Below are 17,480 nucleotides of genomic sequence, written 5' to 3' on the forward strand. Positions count from 1 at the left end.
GTTAAAAATTATGCGGACTGCTCTTACTCTCACCCTCTTTAATTTATATAGATTCGGCTTTTTTAAGAATGCACAGTATCAGGGTGCCTGGCTGGCTCAGTCGGTTGAGCGTCGTCTGCCTTCGGCTCAGGTCATGATCCCGGGGTCCTGGGATCAAGCCCCGCATCAGGCTCCCTGCACCTGCTTCTCCCTCTCCTTCTGCCCTTCCCCCCTGCTGGTGCTGTCTCTCTCCCTCCCTCTCTTAAAAAAAAAGAAAAAAAGTCTGTTAAAAAAAAAAAAGAATGCACAATATTTATTGAAAGAGATGCCTATGTTCCTGTCCCGTTTTGGCCAATAACTCTCTGACCTTGGGCAACTTAGAAATTGTCTCAGAGCCTCTGTGTCCTTAGTGGTTTCCTTAATGTTCCCTGGGAATGCTTGCCTCATACAGTTGTTGCGAGGATCAAATAATAAAAAGTTAGAATGTAACAATAACAGTAATTGCCGACATCTGTTGGGCTCTTACCACACGGCAGGGCCTGTGCGGGGCCCTTGGTCTGTCCCAACATAATCAATGCCCACAGGCCCTGGTGTGGTGTCTCGCACCTGCCAGGGGTGTTGTCAGTGAGAGCTATTATGTTTACTGGTGTTACTGTTTTTGCAATTATAAGACAGCAGGTGACAAAGACTAGAGAAAGCTGCGTGTCTCTATTGTCAGATTATCACGGGAGCATCAGTTACAGACATACATGATGGCCTCATGGAGGAAACAAATTAAACACGGTTATATGTGTACTTGAGGAGTTTATCTTCTGGAACAATGACTCTGAGAGAGAATAGGGACGGAGACAAGCACATCAGCACACATGCAAGTTGTTCTGTGTTGTTTCATTAGCCTCGGAATGTTTTCTACCAAATGACCATTGGACAACAGATGTGGCCCTCAACATTTGTGAGATTTCGTTTCAGTATTCCCCTTGAGAAATGGGATGAAGTCTCTAATATTTCTATTACGTGTTATCAGGAAACCTTGGACGGTGGTAAAAGATACGTTTCCATCATATTCACATGGGAAGTTTTCACGATGTCGTGGTATTTGCCAGAAGACAAGCAGGATTTTGTTTAAGTCCCTGAGAAAAGTGGAGGCCACCCTCTGTAGGAATCCCATGGTCCGGGGCACTCTTGTTATTTGAACACAAAGTTTAAGGAAAATGTTAGCCTAAAACACCGGCTCTAGTCAGTGAGCGCTTGAAGTGCTTACAGAGAGGGGCCTGCCGACAGAATCATTTTTGTTTCTAAATGAGGGGGAAAAAATTCTAATTCAGTAATATTTCTGTGCGTCATCGTAACAGCCTTTTTAACAGTTAACGTTGAAAGAATAATGCAGTAAGTGGTGAACAACGTGGAGCTCACCACCACCAACCTGGGTATTTATGGCTTGCGGTTAGATGTCCAAGACAGCAACATTACAAAAATCCGAACGGCGTTGTAGTTCAGCAAGTCAGAAGTGAAGATAATATGCCTTGGAAACATTAGAAACTCAGAAAGTGGGTGACTGATGCTGAAAATTCTCATACCAGATGCACCTGGGACGTTTAAATTGACGAAATGTGAGTGTGGAAAAAGTAGTATTTCTAAATTCATATAATTTTGTACACAATATGTGGTTTTAAATATTTGCGTAGCTGAATTAATATTTATTATAAGTCCGTCGCCCGAAGGTTTCAACTACGTTCCTGAAGGATTGATTATGTATTTAAGCTTGCCAGGACCCGTTTCTGAGGATCTTGTCTTTGGCGGAATGGGGATTGTCTCATATTTAGGCCCCTGTGGTTCATCAGAGCTCTTAGACATGGGGTCTAACATATTTTTCTCTCAATGCCAGCCCCACCCTTCCCCCAGCCTACCCCCGCCCCGCCCTTTTACTCAGGTAGGAAAAGACTTTCACTTCAGGTGAGAGGCAGAGAAGGAGGCAACAAGCAAGCTGTCTGCAAAGACTTATTTGCCTGGTAGGATCTAGAGTGAGAAGAATGGAGAAAATGGGATCAAACATTCAGAAACCATTTTACATAAGGCAGACTTAGTAAACTAAGGCCCATCGTACCACTAGTAAGTCTCCTAAAAGAACCTCAGAGAGATGAGAAATGACAGCAGCAGGGAACGCAGATCATTGGTTCTTCGCTTCTCCCCCAGCTTGATGTCAGGCTGCCGAAGGCGGCCCAGGCCCATCATTGTCCCACTCGCCAGTAAGTGCTCGGCTGAGAAGTCTTATGGGAAGGTACACCAGCTGTGAAGGTACATGTGGAAAAAGATGAATATGGGAGCTTTTCTAGAAAGTCTAAGAGACCAAGGAGGTAAGCAAATAAAGACACTCCTGGTTAAACACAACTCATTAAAGCATTTCAGAATCAATTCTGTTTGTGAAGTTTAGAATGAAGATATTTCTAGCCGCCCATTTCCCCGAAAGGAGGTGGGGGTTGGGGAAGAATAGTGCTTGTCTTTTATTGGCTAAGTACCATATTTCAATTTTAAAGAGCTTTTTCCAACCCAGTTGCTAGTTACAACCAACCAGCCTTTTCCTAGCCTTGGGCTAAAAGTTATATCAATAATGGAACAACGCCACATTTGATTATTGACTGTCAAGACTGTATAGAAATCTAGTGACTGACTCCACATTGTAAAATAATCGTGCTGTGACGGGACTGACACTTGTATTAGCTAGAAAGCCTGGGGGCACTGTTAAAACATCGGCTTCCCTTCATTTACACCGACTTCTGGTGGGAGAGGTGGCAGAAGGGTATAGAAGAAAATGTACAGGGAGGGAGCTAAATTTAGAATTAGCCAGGACTAATTCTAGAAGTGATGGAGAAATAATAAAAGAAAGAAGAAATCTGTTCTTTTCCAACAGTCAAAACTTAGAACTCCCGTTATGTGAAAACATAAAAAGATTTCTTTAAACACACTTTTTAAAAAGAGAAATCCATGCAACAGAGAATGTGCATGTTTTGTAAATATGTCCAGTAATAGAAAAAAAAACCTTTTTTCATGCAGAGAGCTCATAGGCAGAATAAAAGATGTGGTCTCCTGCCAAGTCGGCACTGGACGGAAGGCAAGCTAATCGGTGTTTTCCTGAGATTCTTGAAAATGGCCCTGACAGGGAAGACTTTCTTGCCTGTTGAGTCACAGCGTTGTAAGGATTGACTCCGGCGTTGCCGCAGGGTCCTGGAAAAAATGAAATCAAGGTGATGAGCAAAGGAGCAAGGAAACATTCCTTGACCACCTGGATGCAGTCAGCCCGGAGCTCAGATCCACGCGTGTGAGGTAAAGCAGTGTCCCGGGCCTTCAGACGGGTGGTCTCTCCAGCTACAGTGCCCCCCCGCCCCGTGAATGCCGGCTGGGCTGCACATGGAGAGACTATGTGATAAGTAAAGGCTGTGGTCTCAAAAATAGTTGCATTCTAACGTGTCCATTCAGAAAGACTGCCTTTTTTCCTAATTTCTTCTGACTGTTCAGGCCATCTAGGTCTAGGCCCTGAAGCTTACATTCCATTCCCTTCGAGAAAATTGCACCTCTGTCCAGCGCCGTTGCTGCTTAAGAGCCATATCACCTTTCCTTTGCTTGCCCAGAAAGATACTGTCACTTGGAGTTGCCCCACCCATTACGCATACGGAGCAAGGAAGAAAAAACAATTTTTTGAAATCCATATTTCACCCTTTTAATCAGTAACCCTGAAGTTCCTTTATTTCTCCATTCGGCCACCACCATTTCCTGTTGTCAGCTCAGCCAAAAATCTGGCTGTCCTCCTTGACTAAACCTTGTCCTCCCCCACCTCCCCTGTACAATCAGATGACCTCAGATTTTGTCGGTGCTATTACTTTCTGTAAGTATATATATAAATGCTTTGTTTATATATATTTATTTTATTTATAGATGTTTATATTTTAATGATATATAAATGCTGTATTTAGTACTTGGGGTTTTTCATTCTCTGAGATTTGCAATTGCTCCATGAGGGCAGGGATCTCCTTTGTCTTTTTCTTGTTTCCCTCAAAGGAAAGCAAAGCGCTCAGCGTGCAGGAGGCACTCAGTAATATTCGTGACAATTGTCAAATGCGTTTCCTCATCCTTATTTCTGGGACGACTATCTTATTAATACAAGCTATCATTTGTGATGCACTTCCTGTACAACAGGTAACCCGGTGAAGGAGGTATGACTTCTGTCCCCGTTTCACCACTAAGGGAACTGAAGCACACAGGTTACATAATCTGCTCGAGGTCACACAAGTAGAAAGTGGAGAGGTCGTCTGACTCAGAGCCTGTTCTCTTGTTATCCACTACGCTGCACCCCTCTGGTCTTAGTTAGCTTTCACGGACTCTCTGCTGATTTACTGGCATAGCTTCCCAATGGGCTCTCTGCTTCCATCTCTGAAATGTTTTGCCAGAAGGTTCATAAACTTCAGTGGTTCCTCCTTATTTCAAAGGAAAACCCAATGTCCAAGCAGGAGCCCTCCACCCCTGCCCACCTCACCACTTGTCTCATATGCCCTCCTGGCACCTCATGCTCTCCCTGGCTCTCCATGGTTCCAAGTATTGGTCATGTTCTCTTCTTTGCCTGTGTATGTATACATTCTTCCCCTTCCAGGCTCAACCCTGCCTGGTTCCCTCTCCAGGAAGCTTCCGTGCCTCCTCCTCGGAGTTAAGTGTCATCTCAAGTGCTTCCACCACACATACTTCTATCATTTCCAAACATCGGTTCACTTTCTGACTTTTCAGTGGTTGAGGATCATATCTGTAATACTCTGGCACAGTCTGGCACACATGAACCATTAAACATTGATTTAGTGAAGAATGCACCAATAGGGTTCTCTGCTGTGGTTTTCTATAAGTACTTGTCAATCCATGTTTCTGTCCCTACATAACCTTTCATTGTGAGCCATGGACCTGGTTTTTCCTGACGGGACTGAGTTTTGTGGATATGATATGCTGAGCTCTTCACTAGGAAAAGATAGAGTCAAGAATGACCCCCTCCCCCAAGATGTCCACATCCTAATTCCTGGAACCTGTCAGTATGTTACCCTACGTGGGAGAAAGGACTTTGCAGATGTGATTACATTAAGGATCTTGACAGAGAGATTATCCTGGATTATCCAAGTGGGCCCAGTAGAATCACAAGGATCTTTCTAAGAGGAATGCAGGAGGAACAGGGTTAGAAGAAGAAAACATAAAGATGGAAGCAGAGGTCAAAGATCAGAAATGCTAAGCTCTGACTTTGAAAATGGGAAAAGGAGCCATGAGCAAAGGTAGAAAAGAAGCTAGAAAAGTCAAGGAAACAGATCCTTTCCTAGAGCTTCTAGAAGGAAGACATGCCCAAAGACCAGTTTTAGACTTCTGACCTCCAAATTTGTGTTCTAAAAAATCCATAAGTCTGTGGTAATTTGTTAAGCGGCAGTAGGTAGCCAATATAGACTCGGTACCTTGAAATACAATAGTGTGGTGATAAACACCTATGAATGTGGAGTGGCTTTGGAATTGGGAAGTGGACAGAGACCAGAAGAATTCTGAGAAGCATGGTAGAAAAAGCCTAGATTGACTTGAACAGTTAGTAGAAATATGAATATTAAAGAGCCTGCTGGTGAGGGCTCAGAAGAGAGTGAAGATCATGGAGAAGAAAACCTATATCATCTTAGAGAATGTAAGTCGCCACAAACACACTGTTGGTAGAAATATGGACATGAAGTTTACCACTGGTGCGTTTCCAGTTAGAAACTGGAGGAAGGGTGGCACTTGTAATGCGGTGGCCAAACGCTTAGCAACTCATGTCCTACAAGGATGTGGAAAGCAGAACTGGAAAACAATGAACTTGAATTTTTATCTGAGAAGATTTCTTAGCAGAGTGTTGAAGTCACCGCCTAGTTTTTTCTTGCTGCTGATAGTAAAATGTGAGAGCAAAGAGATAAATTGAAGGAAGAATTGTTCATCAAAAAGGAGCCAGGATGTGTTGATTTGGGAAATTCTTAGCCTGTCCAGATTGCAAAAGATGCTAAAACTAGCAGATTCGCTCTCGGGAACACATGCTCTGGAGAGAAGGCCAAGGGTGTGGCTGAACAATCTTTTGCTAATCCCTGGAAAAAATTAAAAGGTCAGAGTATTCAGTCCCACGGATGACTCTCGGAATAGATGAGACATGTACTCCCTCAACCATTTCAGCAGAAGCCAGAAATAGAGATAGGATTGTCTAGGAAATCTCTGTGGAAGAGCCTCCCTGGTAATGAAGTGAAGGCCCATGACATACACAGGAGGCCCCTGGAGTTCTTGAGGAGGTTATACCACCGGAAAGACTGCCAGTTTGACCCGAAAAGGACAGTGAGAGGGTGAAATGAAAGAAGGGTGTCACACTCCCAAACTTCTGCAGGCAGGAAACAAGCTGGTAAAAGAGCTCAGCTGCAAACATGTTGCTACCCATCAAGAAAAAGAAAGAATGACCACCAGGCTAGAGCCGCAGGTCCAGAGAGCAGAGTCTTAATCCACAGAGGATTATTACCAGGCCTTGAAAGCTCATGGAGCTTGCCCAGTTGGATTGTGAAATTGCCTGGAACCAGTGACTCTCTTTTTTCCCCTTCTGTTTGTCCCTGTTCGAATGGGAATGCCTGTACCGCCGCCTTATGCCTGCCCAACCATCGTATTTTGTGAGCCAGTCCCTTGCTTTCCCGTTCCACACACTCACTGATGGAGAGCAACTCTGCCCTAGGATGGATTAGACCCAGAGCCTCATTCATACCTAATTTAGATTATTTCGGTAATACATTTAGGGACTTTTGAGCCGATGAGATTTGGCTAATACTTGAGATCGGGTTGATGCTGTAATGGGTTGAGACTTCGGGGTACCTTGAGGTGAACCTGTTTTACATGTGGGTGAGGTCTGAATCTTTAGTATGAACCCAGGGGAAACACTGTGGCAGGCCAAATAAAACCTGCCCCCAGAGATGTCCACACCCTAAGCCATGGAACCTGTAAGTATGGCACCTTACATGAGAAAAGGGACTTTACGGGTGTGACTAAATCAAGGATCTTGACACGGAGAGATTTTCTTGAATTATTTGAGGAGGCCCAAAATAATCACAAGGATCCTTTCAGGAAGGCGGTAGGAGAATCCAAGTTAGAAAAAGAAGATGTAAGGACAGAGCAGAGGTCAGAGAGGAGAGAAGATGCTACAGGGCTGCTTCGAAGATGGAGGAAGGGACCACGAGCCTGAGAGTGTCAGTGCCTCGTAGAATCCGAGAATGACAAGGAGACCGATTCTCTCCTGGAGCCTCCAGGTGAAGGCAGCCCTGCAGCGTGTTCTTAGATTTCTGACCTCCAGAAATATAAGATAATACATGTGTGGTTTTAAGCCCCCACCTCTGTGTTGACTTGCTTGCTGCAGGAACAGTGAGACACTGACAGGGCAGATTTTTCTGGGCACTGACAAATTTGGAATTAAAAAGCATTGTGGGTGTGTCCAGCAAGTTCAAGAAGGCTGGAGGCTGATTTTTTGGCTTGCACAGTGAGTGCGAGAAAAACAATCGTGCCTGTAAGAAAAACTGGATCATTTCACTTTTTGTTTTCAGCTTTGACATGGGCAGTGTCCTCAACGGAGTGAGGAAAACCTGTCAAGATTTTGGTTCATCATAGGAAAAGTTTAGCAACTCTGCGTAAATGGTGACTTTTTATTTGCTAAAATATTAAAGCCATGATGGGTGATAACATTTCTTCCTTCTAATATTTTATTAACTTTGATTAAATATACTTTGATCTCTCTGGCTATATTTTTACCCACTAGAAAAATCTGTTACGGAGTGTGTTTATTTTGTAGTAAAGAGCTCTTAAATGCAGTCTTTTAGGGGCCGCAGTCCATTGATAGTTAAATTCCTAAAATCTTTGATCTTGTTATTATGGATGACAATGAATATGACTGGCATTTCTGTGTGTTATTTGATGGTTGGAGAGAAGTGAGAAATGGAAAATTCAGGAAGTGTGTGAGCGTGGGTGTAGGTGTGGATATAGGTGCAGTTTTCTGGGGTGTAAACCCAGATTTTGCCTCCATTCCCTCTTCATGTATCCAGGTGGCATGCAGCCGATTCACTAATGCTTATCCACACGGTCAGCTAACCAAATAGTTTCAGCTTTGTTGTGAAGTCTAAACGCAAATTTCCCAATTTAAACTTTCAGTATTTAAGTTTCTTCCATATTTCTGTGAATTACACATCATTTAGCTCAAATAAGACACTTAACACAGTTGTACATCAGATTATTCAGAAAAGATTTCTATGATTAATGTTAGGTAGTTCTGTGATCAAGAAAACATTCTTTTGGGGTGCCTGGGTGGCACAGCGGTTAAGCGTCTGCCTTCGGCTCAGGGCGTGATCCCGGCGTTGTGGGGTCGAGCCCCACATCAGGCTCCTCCTCTATAAGCCTGCTTCTTCCTCTCCCACTCCCCCTGCTTGTGTTCCCTCTCTCGCTGGCTGTCTCTATCTCTGTCAAATAAATAAGTAAAATCTTTTAAAAAAAAGAAAACATTCTTTTTTTAAAAAATGAGCGTTATGGTATCCATTAGGGCTATTCATAAACATTCCAGTTTTGCTCTTTCCAAGCACGTAGTAGGATTATACTTTCTCCATTCTCTTAAATTTACATGTAGTTCTCTGACTTGCTTTGGCCAAGTAGATATGAGCACTTAACTTTTGCTCTGCTCTGGCCTTCCGTCCTCTGCTGGGATGATTATGACAGCACGTGCCAACATGGGGCCTCCACGAGCCTGAGTCCCTGAGGGATTAGGAGCAGAGCCCCGCTGCCAGCTCGCACTAGACAGACAGCGTATGCAAGACGTAAACTTGTATTTTATTGAACCACCGATATTGGGGATTGTTTTTTACCGTAGTATGATCTCCCCAATTCGAAGTGATAAAGCGTCTTGGGCAAAAAGTGAATATGGTTTTTCCAGATGAGTTCATTGTCTGGCTATGTATGTAATACTTCTTTGAAAAACTCAGAGATACATCATCTTGTGGAGAACATCCTCAGCTTACAATTCTCCGTGTAATTTGACAACATTATGTTAAGAGCTTGTTACTTTTAATTACTGACATACTGGCACAGTGACTTAATGACTTTGTTTTAGATTTGTTGGTACACAACTAAATCTGTTCCAAGCAATTTCTTACAACTCTGTTTACTTTTTAAAGATTATTTTAAATGTTTACAATCTACCTCGAGAAACAACTGCACAAAATATATTAGGTCTTTAAAACTGATTTGCCCCACTGAACATTTGCTTGATATCAAATGAGGTACGAGGCTATATTTTAATTTATAGAAAAACAATTTGCATAAAGCCGATACTTTCCATGCCAACCTCATCACGACTAAATTCTAACAAAATACTAGTAACTCTCATAATCTCCCTGGACAGGTAATTATAAATGGAAGTGTTGAGCTCATGAAATTATGAAGCTACAAGTTGATCTAAGTCCACAGTTGTGTCTGGTAGCTTGGGCCTGGCTATTTGTTAATATCCAGAAATTCTGGTAGATGGAATGTGTCACCATCATTCAGAAGACAGAAGCTAAAATTCCTTTATATTTGAAGGAAGTGGTATCTTATCCCATATTAATGCCATATGAGAAATCCCATGTAAAACATCAAATGAGGAGGTTTTTTTTAAGATTTTATTTATTCATTTGAGAGAGAGAGAGAGAGAATGAGCAGGGAGAGCGGCAGAGGGAGAGGGAGAAGCAGGCTCCCCACTGAGCAGGGAGTCCAATGTGGGGCTCGATCCCAGGACCCTGAGATCATGACCCAAGCCAAAGGCAGACGCTTAACCGACTGAGCCACCTAGGCACCCCAAGGTTGTTTCCTCAGAGAGTACATCCTATGGGTTACTCCCTCAAAGTTGGAATGATTATTCACGTATTTTATAGCTGATGTCTTCCTATTTTAAAGATGTGTGTACCCCTCCCCACATCTCCTAATTGTAGTTAAATTATTCACCTTTCTAGTTTTGATGTTTTACATGGGATTTCTCATATGGCATTAATATGGGATAGGATACCACTTCCTTCAAATATAAAGGAATTTTAGCTTCTGTCTTCTGAATGATGGTGACACATTCCATCTACGAGAATTTCTACTTTCTGAAATGCAGTGGTTCAGGTGTACACACACACACACAGTCTGTGTGTAGGGGGGACCCTTTGCAAATTCATACTTAGTGTTTTTGGGTCTTTGCGTAGCTCCCTCACTGGCAGTCCCAGAGGCTAGTACTCCAACCCCCACTACTTTTTTCTAGGCCTCCAGCTTCCTGCATCCATCTGGCCCCTGGGATTTCTTTATAAGACCGAACTTCCTCCTATTGGGCCCAGAAAAAGAAATTGAGATTCCTCCCCACGTTTCCAACCCAGAAACAGCTCAGGGAGCCTCACAGGGCTACAGCTGTCTCGATCTGCTAGGACTCAGTGGGACAACACAGGCAAAGAAGTGATGGGTGAAAAGAAGTTCCATCCCTTGCCAACAGGGAGGGTGCTTTCTGTCATCTTCTGGAGCGCATTGTGTGGCTCCCTTCAGAATTCAGGAGGGGTGGGGTGCCTGGCGGGCTCAGTCAGCGAACGTGCAGCTCTTGATCTCCGGTTCTGAGTTCAGGCTCCACATTGGGTGTAGAGATTACATAAAAATAAAGTCTTAAAAAAATAAAAAGAATTAAGGAGGGGAAGTTCGGGGAAATTTTTTAAAGAAGCTATCAGTTTCTCTTAGGGTTCTGACTTTCCCTTTGGGAGATGCCACCCAGGGATTGGGGAGCAGCAGCATAAATACAGTTGGTTTGACTGTCTCCAGCCTCAGAGAAACTAAGAGAATGGTAAGTTTACTCTAGACACTGACAAGTGTGTTCTGTTCATAAAGAGAGAGAATTATTCCAAGCAAAGGAGAAAGTTGTTTGATTTGCTATTTAAATAAACTTGTCACTAGCTGGCTTTAGTTTGCAAATATTTTTTGAGAAATAGATACTTTTTTCCAACTGATAGAGCCCCTAAGTATAAAACAGGTTAAAGCGGTTGCTGCTCTGGTGGACCTCCCTATGGACCCCGACGGTAGCTCTGCACAACTCCAGGGGAATCCTAAGCACAAAGGCATTTTTTCTCTGAAATAGAATTTCTCAAACTTTTTTGAGTTTAAAAGTCACCTAGGACTCAATTTACTATGCAGATTCCTTGAGGTGCCTGGATGGCTCCGTTGGTTAAGCTTCTGACTCTTCATCTCAGCTCAGGTCTGGATTTCAGGGTCATGAATTCAAGCCCTGCGTTGGGCTCCACACTGGGTGTAGAGCCTACTTAATAAAATAAATAAAATAAAATAAAATAAATTAAAAATTAAATTAAATTTAAAAAATTCAGATTCCTAGAACTCGATCCCAGAAATTCATACTCAGGAAATCTTGGGTGGAGCCTGGGATTCTGTATTTTAACAAGCATCCCAGAGGATTCTGATATCAGAATGGATGGATCATGAAAAGCACTGCTCTGCAAACTGCTTGCTGGGGGCCTATTCAGTGGCTTTGTCTTAGTCCCACTTGGTTCCAGGTTTTTTGGGTACTAGTTTAGAAGTGTCAAATACCAATAAAATAGGTTTTTCTGCCAAGGAAAATGATATCTTAGTTTCCGCTTCCATCATCTCCCAAATTCTCTGTTCCTATTTCAGGAGCACCCCAGACATGGCATGACTCTTGGCTCTCTGTTGGGTCTCCTAAATCTGAGGCTCCCAGCAGCCTTGTCCTGTCAGCCCTTCTGGTTTTCTTTGTTTGCTTGTTTCTTTGCCTTTTTTTTTTTTTAAGCAGATCTCTATAAGCCTCCCCTTCCCCAACAAACAAACCCAGAAAAGAAGTTTAGTGATGTTTATAAGCAAATATAAAACTGACTTATTGAAGCAAGTATAGCTAACTGGTAAGCAGGTAAATGCTCTCACGTAGCAAGGTGCTGGGTGTTCTGAGGGATGCAAAGAACAAACCAAATAAGTCACATTTTTAAGAATAAATAAAGCCCACAATGAGACACCACTCGAATGGCAATAATTGAAAAGACACTATCAGGTGTTGGCAGGGATGTGGAGAAACTGGAACCATCATGCATCCCAAGTGAGAATGTAAAATGGTGCAGCCACTTTGGAAAACAGCTTGGTGATATCTTAAATAGTTAAATGGACACTTAGCATATAATCTAGCAATTCCACTTCTAGGAACGTGCCCAAGAGAAATGACAATATGTGTTCACAAAAAGACTTATATGTGAACGTTCATAGCAGCATTATTCATAATACCCTCAAACTTGAGACAACTCAAACGTCCATGAGGTAGTGAATGTATAAACAAAATACAGAATATCCATACATTGGAATATTACTTAGCAATTAAAATAAGTGAAATACTGAAAGATGCTATGCTATAGATGAATCTCAGAAACATTACGCGAAGTGAAAAATGCCAGACACCAAAGGCTATACGTTACAAGATTCCATTTCTACGAATCTATGAAAGGCAAATTTGTAGAGACGGAAAGCAGATTTGTGATTGTCTGGGGCTACAGAGAGCAGAGAAGAACTGCAAATGGGTTTGAGGAAACTTTCTGGATGATAGAACTGTTCAAAAACTGAATTGTGGTGATAATTTTACAGTTCTATAAATTTACTAAAATTACTTAATCATATGTTTATAATGGAATTGTATGGAATGTAAATTTTACCTCAATAAGGTGGTTAAATATTTTTTAAATAAAGCATATGTCAAATTAAATAATTGATAGTTCTTTTCTCTGCAAAAGAAGTAGAAAGACACTAGTCAAAGTATGGCCTACAGACCTGGGGTCCCTAAAACAGTCTCAGGATGTCCTCGAGCTCATTTTCTTAACAATACTGAGAAGTAATTTGCCTTTTTTGCCATGTTGACATTTGCACTGATGGTGCAAAAGCAACGGTGGGTAAAACTGCTGGTGCCTGAGCACAAATCAAGACAGTGGCACCAAACCTTAGAAATAGTCACTGTATTCACCCCCGCCACGCGCTTGCAGTGGAAGAATACGTTCCATTTTCACTTAAGACTGTCCTTGACAAAGCAGTAAATTTTATTTAATTTTATTAAGTCTCGTGCCTTGGGTGCATAGCTTTTTAATAGTATGTCATGAAATGGGACGTAGGCATACATAAAGCATTTCTTCTGCACACCCAGGTAAGACGGTTATTTCAAGGAAAAGTACTTGTGCAGTTGATCGAGTTGCAGGCTGAAAGAGTGGTTGTTTTTATGCAACACCATCTCTCCTTAAGAAAAAAAAAAATGCCTGACAGACAAATTGTGGATACTCAGACTTGGGTATTTGGCAAACAGTGTCTCAAGAATGAATGAAGAGAACCTGTCACTTCAGAAAAAACAATTGGCAGTATGTGTTGCCGGTCATAAAATTCAAACATTAAACCAAAATTAGAATTTTGGAAAATTTTATATCACCATGAGCTTGACAGCTTCTGTCAGGATTTTCCTAATGAGATTGATGGTGATTTTAACAAATGTGATTTTTTTTTCATATTGTACAAGGAAATGTGTCAAAACTTGGAGAATATGGGCAAAAAGGGTCTTGATACTAAAGCGTTTGAGAACTGCTGGCCAGGTGGCTAATAGCATGGACTGGGGGGGCATTCTGCTGGGGTGGAAATCCAGACTCTATCGCTTATGGCCTGTGTGGTCTCATCTCTTGATGCCTCAGCTTTCTCATCTATACAATGGGAATAAAAATGGTTCCTATCTCAGAGAGGTATTGTGGATATAAAAATGAGTTAATATATGTCAGTATTTGTGAATATTAAAATGAGCTAATATATGGAAATCACTTAGAAATAGTGCCCGACTTACATAGTAAGTGATCATTGAGTTGTTATTATGCTCTTGGTGAGTGGTAATTTGTAGAAACAAATACATCATACATACCTAATCAATAGAAGTCTCTCTGTAATTATATATACTTTCTTTTCTCTTTTTTGTAACTGGGAGACCTGAAGCTGTCTTTCCCCCCTGTGTCATTCCTTCCGCTTCCTGCCAGTGCGCGCCTGTACGCATGCGCAGAGGGACGGCTTGTTCTGGGCCCGAGTACCCCGCGCCCCATCCCCAGTCCCTCGAGCCCTGTTGTTTGGGGTTTCCTTCTTTTCCTAGCAACCACACAAAGTGTTTTTAAGGAAGATGCGGTGAGGCAATGTAATCGTGAAGGGCACCGTTTAATAAATTGACTAGACACAGAATACAATTGCGTGTCGTTTACAGTCTTAGAGGCCTCATTCCTGCCTCGGCGATGTTTACAATTACAGTGTCTCGATCAATCAATAAGTAAATAATAAAATTACCGTGTACCATTTAGGCTCCGCGTTTGGGAAATTATGTGACTAGAGAAAAAGCATGAGACTCTGTCCTGTGTCCATTTTCAGTGCTTAATCCAAGCAGACAGGAAGTTTAAAGGGGAAAAAATGACTGACTTGGAACCTACCTCTGCAGTCCTTCAGAGACTAGGTTAGGGCTATTTTTATCGCTCACCCTTAGAAAGAAGTTCATCATTTGTTGACCTTGTTCAGAAAGAAGTTCATCATTTGTTGACCTTGTTCACTCGTGCTACCAGTATTCAATGCGTAACTGCCAGGAAGTGCCGGGCCCCCCGAGGCTCCGAGGCCCCCCTGGTAAAGAGGGGACTGAGCCTTGCGCTCCTGGAGCGGCTTTGTGAAAACAAAGGTAGTTCGTCTGTTGTTGCCTGGCTGCATCAGCAGAAGGAACAGCCTATATTTTATACCTTTTACAAGTGTATGAAAATACTCTTCAGTGTAGTGTGAGGCAAAGAAGGTAAGACAGACCGCAGAAGAATCGTAACTGTTGTTTCTTTTCCTGGAAGATCACAAACAAAAATTACCCTGTATTTTGGAGTCCTGATGTTATACAGATCAGCTCACGTTTGAGGGTAAACAGCAAACAACCACAGCGTGTAAGTCACCGGAGTTTCACTGGTCTAAATGACTTCTGCTGTCCTGAGAGAAATAGGAACTCGCGAAAGAGTTCATCCGGGGACCGTCTGTTCAGTGTGCCATCCCACATCACCCTGCATGTGGTAAGAGCAGTGGGTTGGCCCACGGGAGTCTTTATTCCTTGCCCTCGCCTGAGTCTTTAATTATCACTACATGTCAGGTTCCTTGAGTGGATATCGTCACCTGTTATAAATAGGTTTAGAATAGTCTGTCCTTTCATTTCAGGGGTGTGTTTTCAGAGCACATAGCATCCTGAATATTTTTTAAAGATAGTATTGTCTAAATACAGAGCAGTACTATTATTGAGCTAGTATACCTACTGATATACTTGCATTTTTTTAAAGATTTTATTTATGTATTTGAGAGAGAGAGAGAGAGCACAAGCAGTAGGGGTGAGGGGGGCAGAGGGAGAGGAAGAAGCAGACTCCCCACTGAGCAAGGAGCCCAACACAGATCTTGATCCCAGGACCCTGAGATCATGACCTGAGGCAAAGGCAGACGCTTAACCGCTTGAGCCACCCAGGCATCCCAGTATACTTGCATTTTAAGATTTGAGAGTGTTTCTTTCCCGTGTGGCTGGTAAACCGAGAGTAAGAAATCGGATCAGACTAAAAGCCAAAGGAGTACTTCTTGAATATAAGTTAGTATTGAATGTTGTTAATTCAACTATCTCAGTATTTGTTATGGGTGGAATAAATTAGTTATTGTTAATCATGGTCTTGTCTCTGTCACTGAGAGGGCTTCATGCAAACTTCATGTCTCAATAACCGCAGTTGTCTTTTATAAACAAGATGCATTGAAGTCCGTTAACCTGAGCACGTAAACAATGTCTATAATTACACTACTGCTGCTCTTTGGCACTAGAATCTTCTCTTTGATTCTCTTACAATTTTTTCTTAAAAAACACCTAAACATCAAAAATTAGTTGCGCATAATTTTCTAACAATAGTTATAGCTGTTATGAAGCTAACTCCTCTTTTCATGACAGTGTTCCCTGTTAAAGTGCTTTTCAGTTTTACCTTACAGTCTGACCTCTTTGCAGGGATTTTTGTCCTTGTGAAGTGACCCGCTCTGGGTCTCAAACAAACCTACCATTTCTGTGATGACACTTCGTGCCACTGCTTCATTGCTGATTCTCACCTTGTCTTTTACATGTGTGTTTATGTTTTTCAGGAAAAAAGTGCCAGTTCAAACGTAAGACTTAAAACTAATAAAGAGATTCCAGGATTAGTTCATCAACCCAGAGCAAAGTAAGTTCTAATTCCTATTTTCCTTTTTTTTTTTTTTTTTTTAAGCTAATGTTGTTTTCAGAGTGAGCTCAGTTTTGCCTGCCAGATAACCAAGACTTATTCTAAAGCTTCGGTGAATTGAGACACTGTGGTTTGGTCTAATGGAACAGCTAGAGAGTCCCAAAACAGACCCATAATAAATGACAGAGCTGACATTTCAGATCAGTTAGAAGAAAATAAAGGGGGGAAAAAAGAAGAAGATAAAGGGGAATATCTTTATGACTATGGGGTAGGGAAGAATTTTGAATTTCAAGTCACAAAAGATGCAGATCTTAAGAAAAATGATTCATTAATATGACTGCATTAAAATTAAGAACTTCCATGTATCAAAATTTTCTGTAGGAGAGTAAAAGGAGATGGTGGAATATATCTATAGTGCATAGAGTTGACAGTAGTTGGGTCCAGGCCACGTGAAGTGATTGTATAAATCAGTAAGTACGAAACAGAGAGCTCATTGAAAAAGAGGCTAAAGATGTGAACAACCGGTTCACTAAAGGAGAAACTTGAATACCTAATGTCTAGGGAAAATACCGTTTTGAACCACAAGATTGGCAGAAATTTAGAAGTCTGACGGTACAAATGGTTGACCAGGATGTTCAACAACAGGCACTCTTCACGGGGAAAATATATACCGGGACAGTTACTTTGGAAAACAATTTGCATTTTCTAATAAAATCGTACCTGGACATACCTTGCCCACCAACAACTCCCCTCTCAGTTGTGTCGCCTAGGAAACCCTCTCCCACTCATGCCAGCAGACATGGTTGACAGGTCCGTGGCAGCACTGTTTACGTGAGCTCTTAAAGCTCTTGAAGGCAAAACCCGAATGTCCTTCAGAAATATAAAGGATGACCAAAAATATGGCATATTCTTAGGATAGGAATTCTCCATATTAGTGAAAATGAATGACCTGTGACTGCACATAGCAAGATGGAGGACGGTCATGAAGGTAAGGTGAGTGAAGGAAGTAAGTGGTAGCAGCTGCCAGCATAGAGTTTCATTTATATAAAGTTCAGAAACAGGCCGAACTCATCAGTAGGTTATATATGTATGTGATAAAACAATAAAGACAAGCAAGGAAATGAAAAGGCATTAAACTTAGGAGTGGTTCTTTCTCACGGGGTGGAAGACAATGGG

General features: G+C 41.9%; 1 protein-coding gene across 5 annotated transcripts in view; it reads left to right on the plus strand.

Moving 5' to 3' along the window:
* The window catches only part of C2H1orf21 (chromosome 2 C1orf21 homolog), a 219,440-nt gene that overhangs the window by 174,801 nt on the left and 27,159 nt on the right, over positions 1-17,480 (plus strand). For all 5 annotated transcript variants that reach the window (XM_087858378.1, XM_087858380.1, XM_087858391.1 and 2 more), the window contains one exon: positions 16,228-16,304. In XM_087858378.1, the coding sequence (XP_087714504.1) occupies positions 16,228-16,304 (77 nt within the window). The remainder of the gene's footprint in view (positions 1-16,227; positions 16,305-17,480) is intronic.

This window comes from Ursus americanus, chromosome 2, assembly GCF_024610735.1.
Source record: "Ursus americanus isolate L20-20 chromosome 2, mUrsAme1.1.p, whole genome shotgun sequence".
Taxonomy (NCBI): domain Eukaryota; kingdom Metazoa; phylum Chordata; class Mammalia; order Carnivora; family Ursidae; genus Ursus; species Ursus americanus.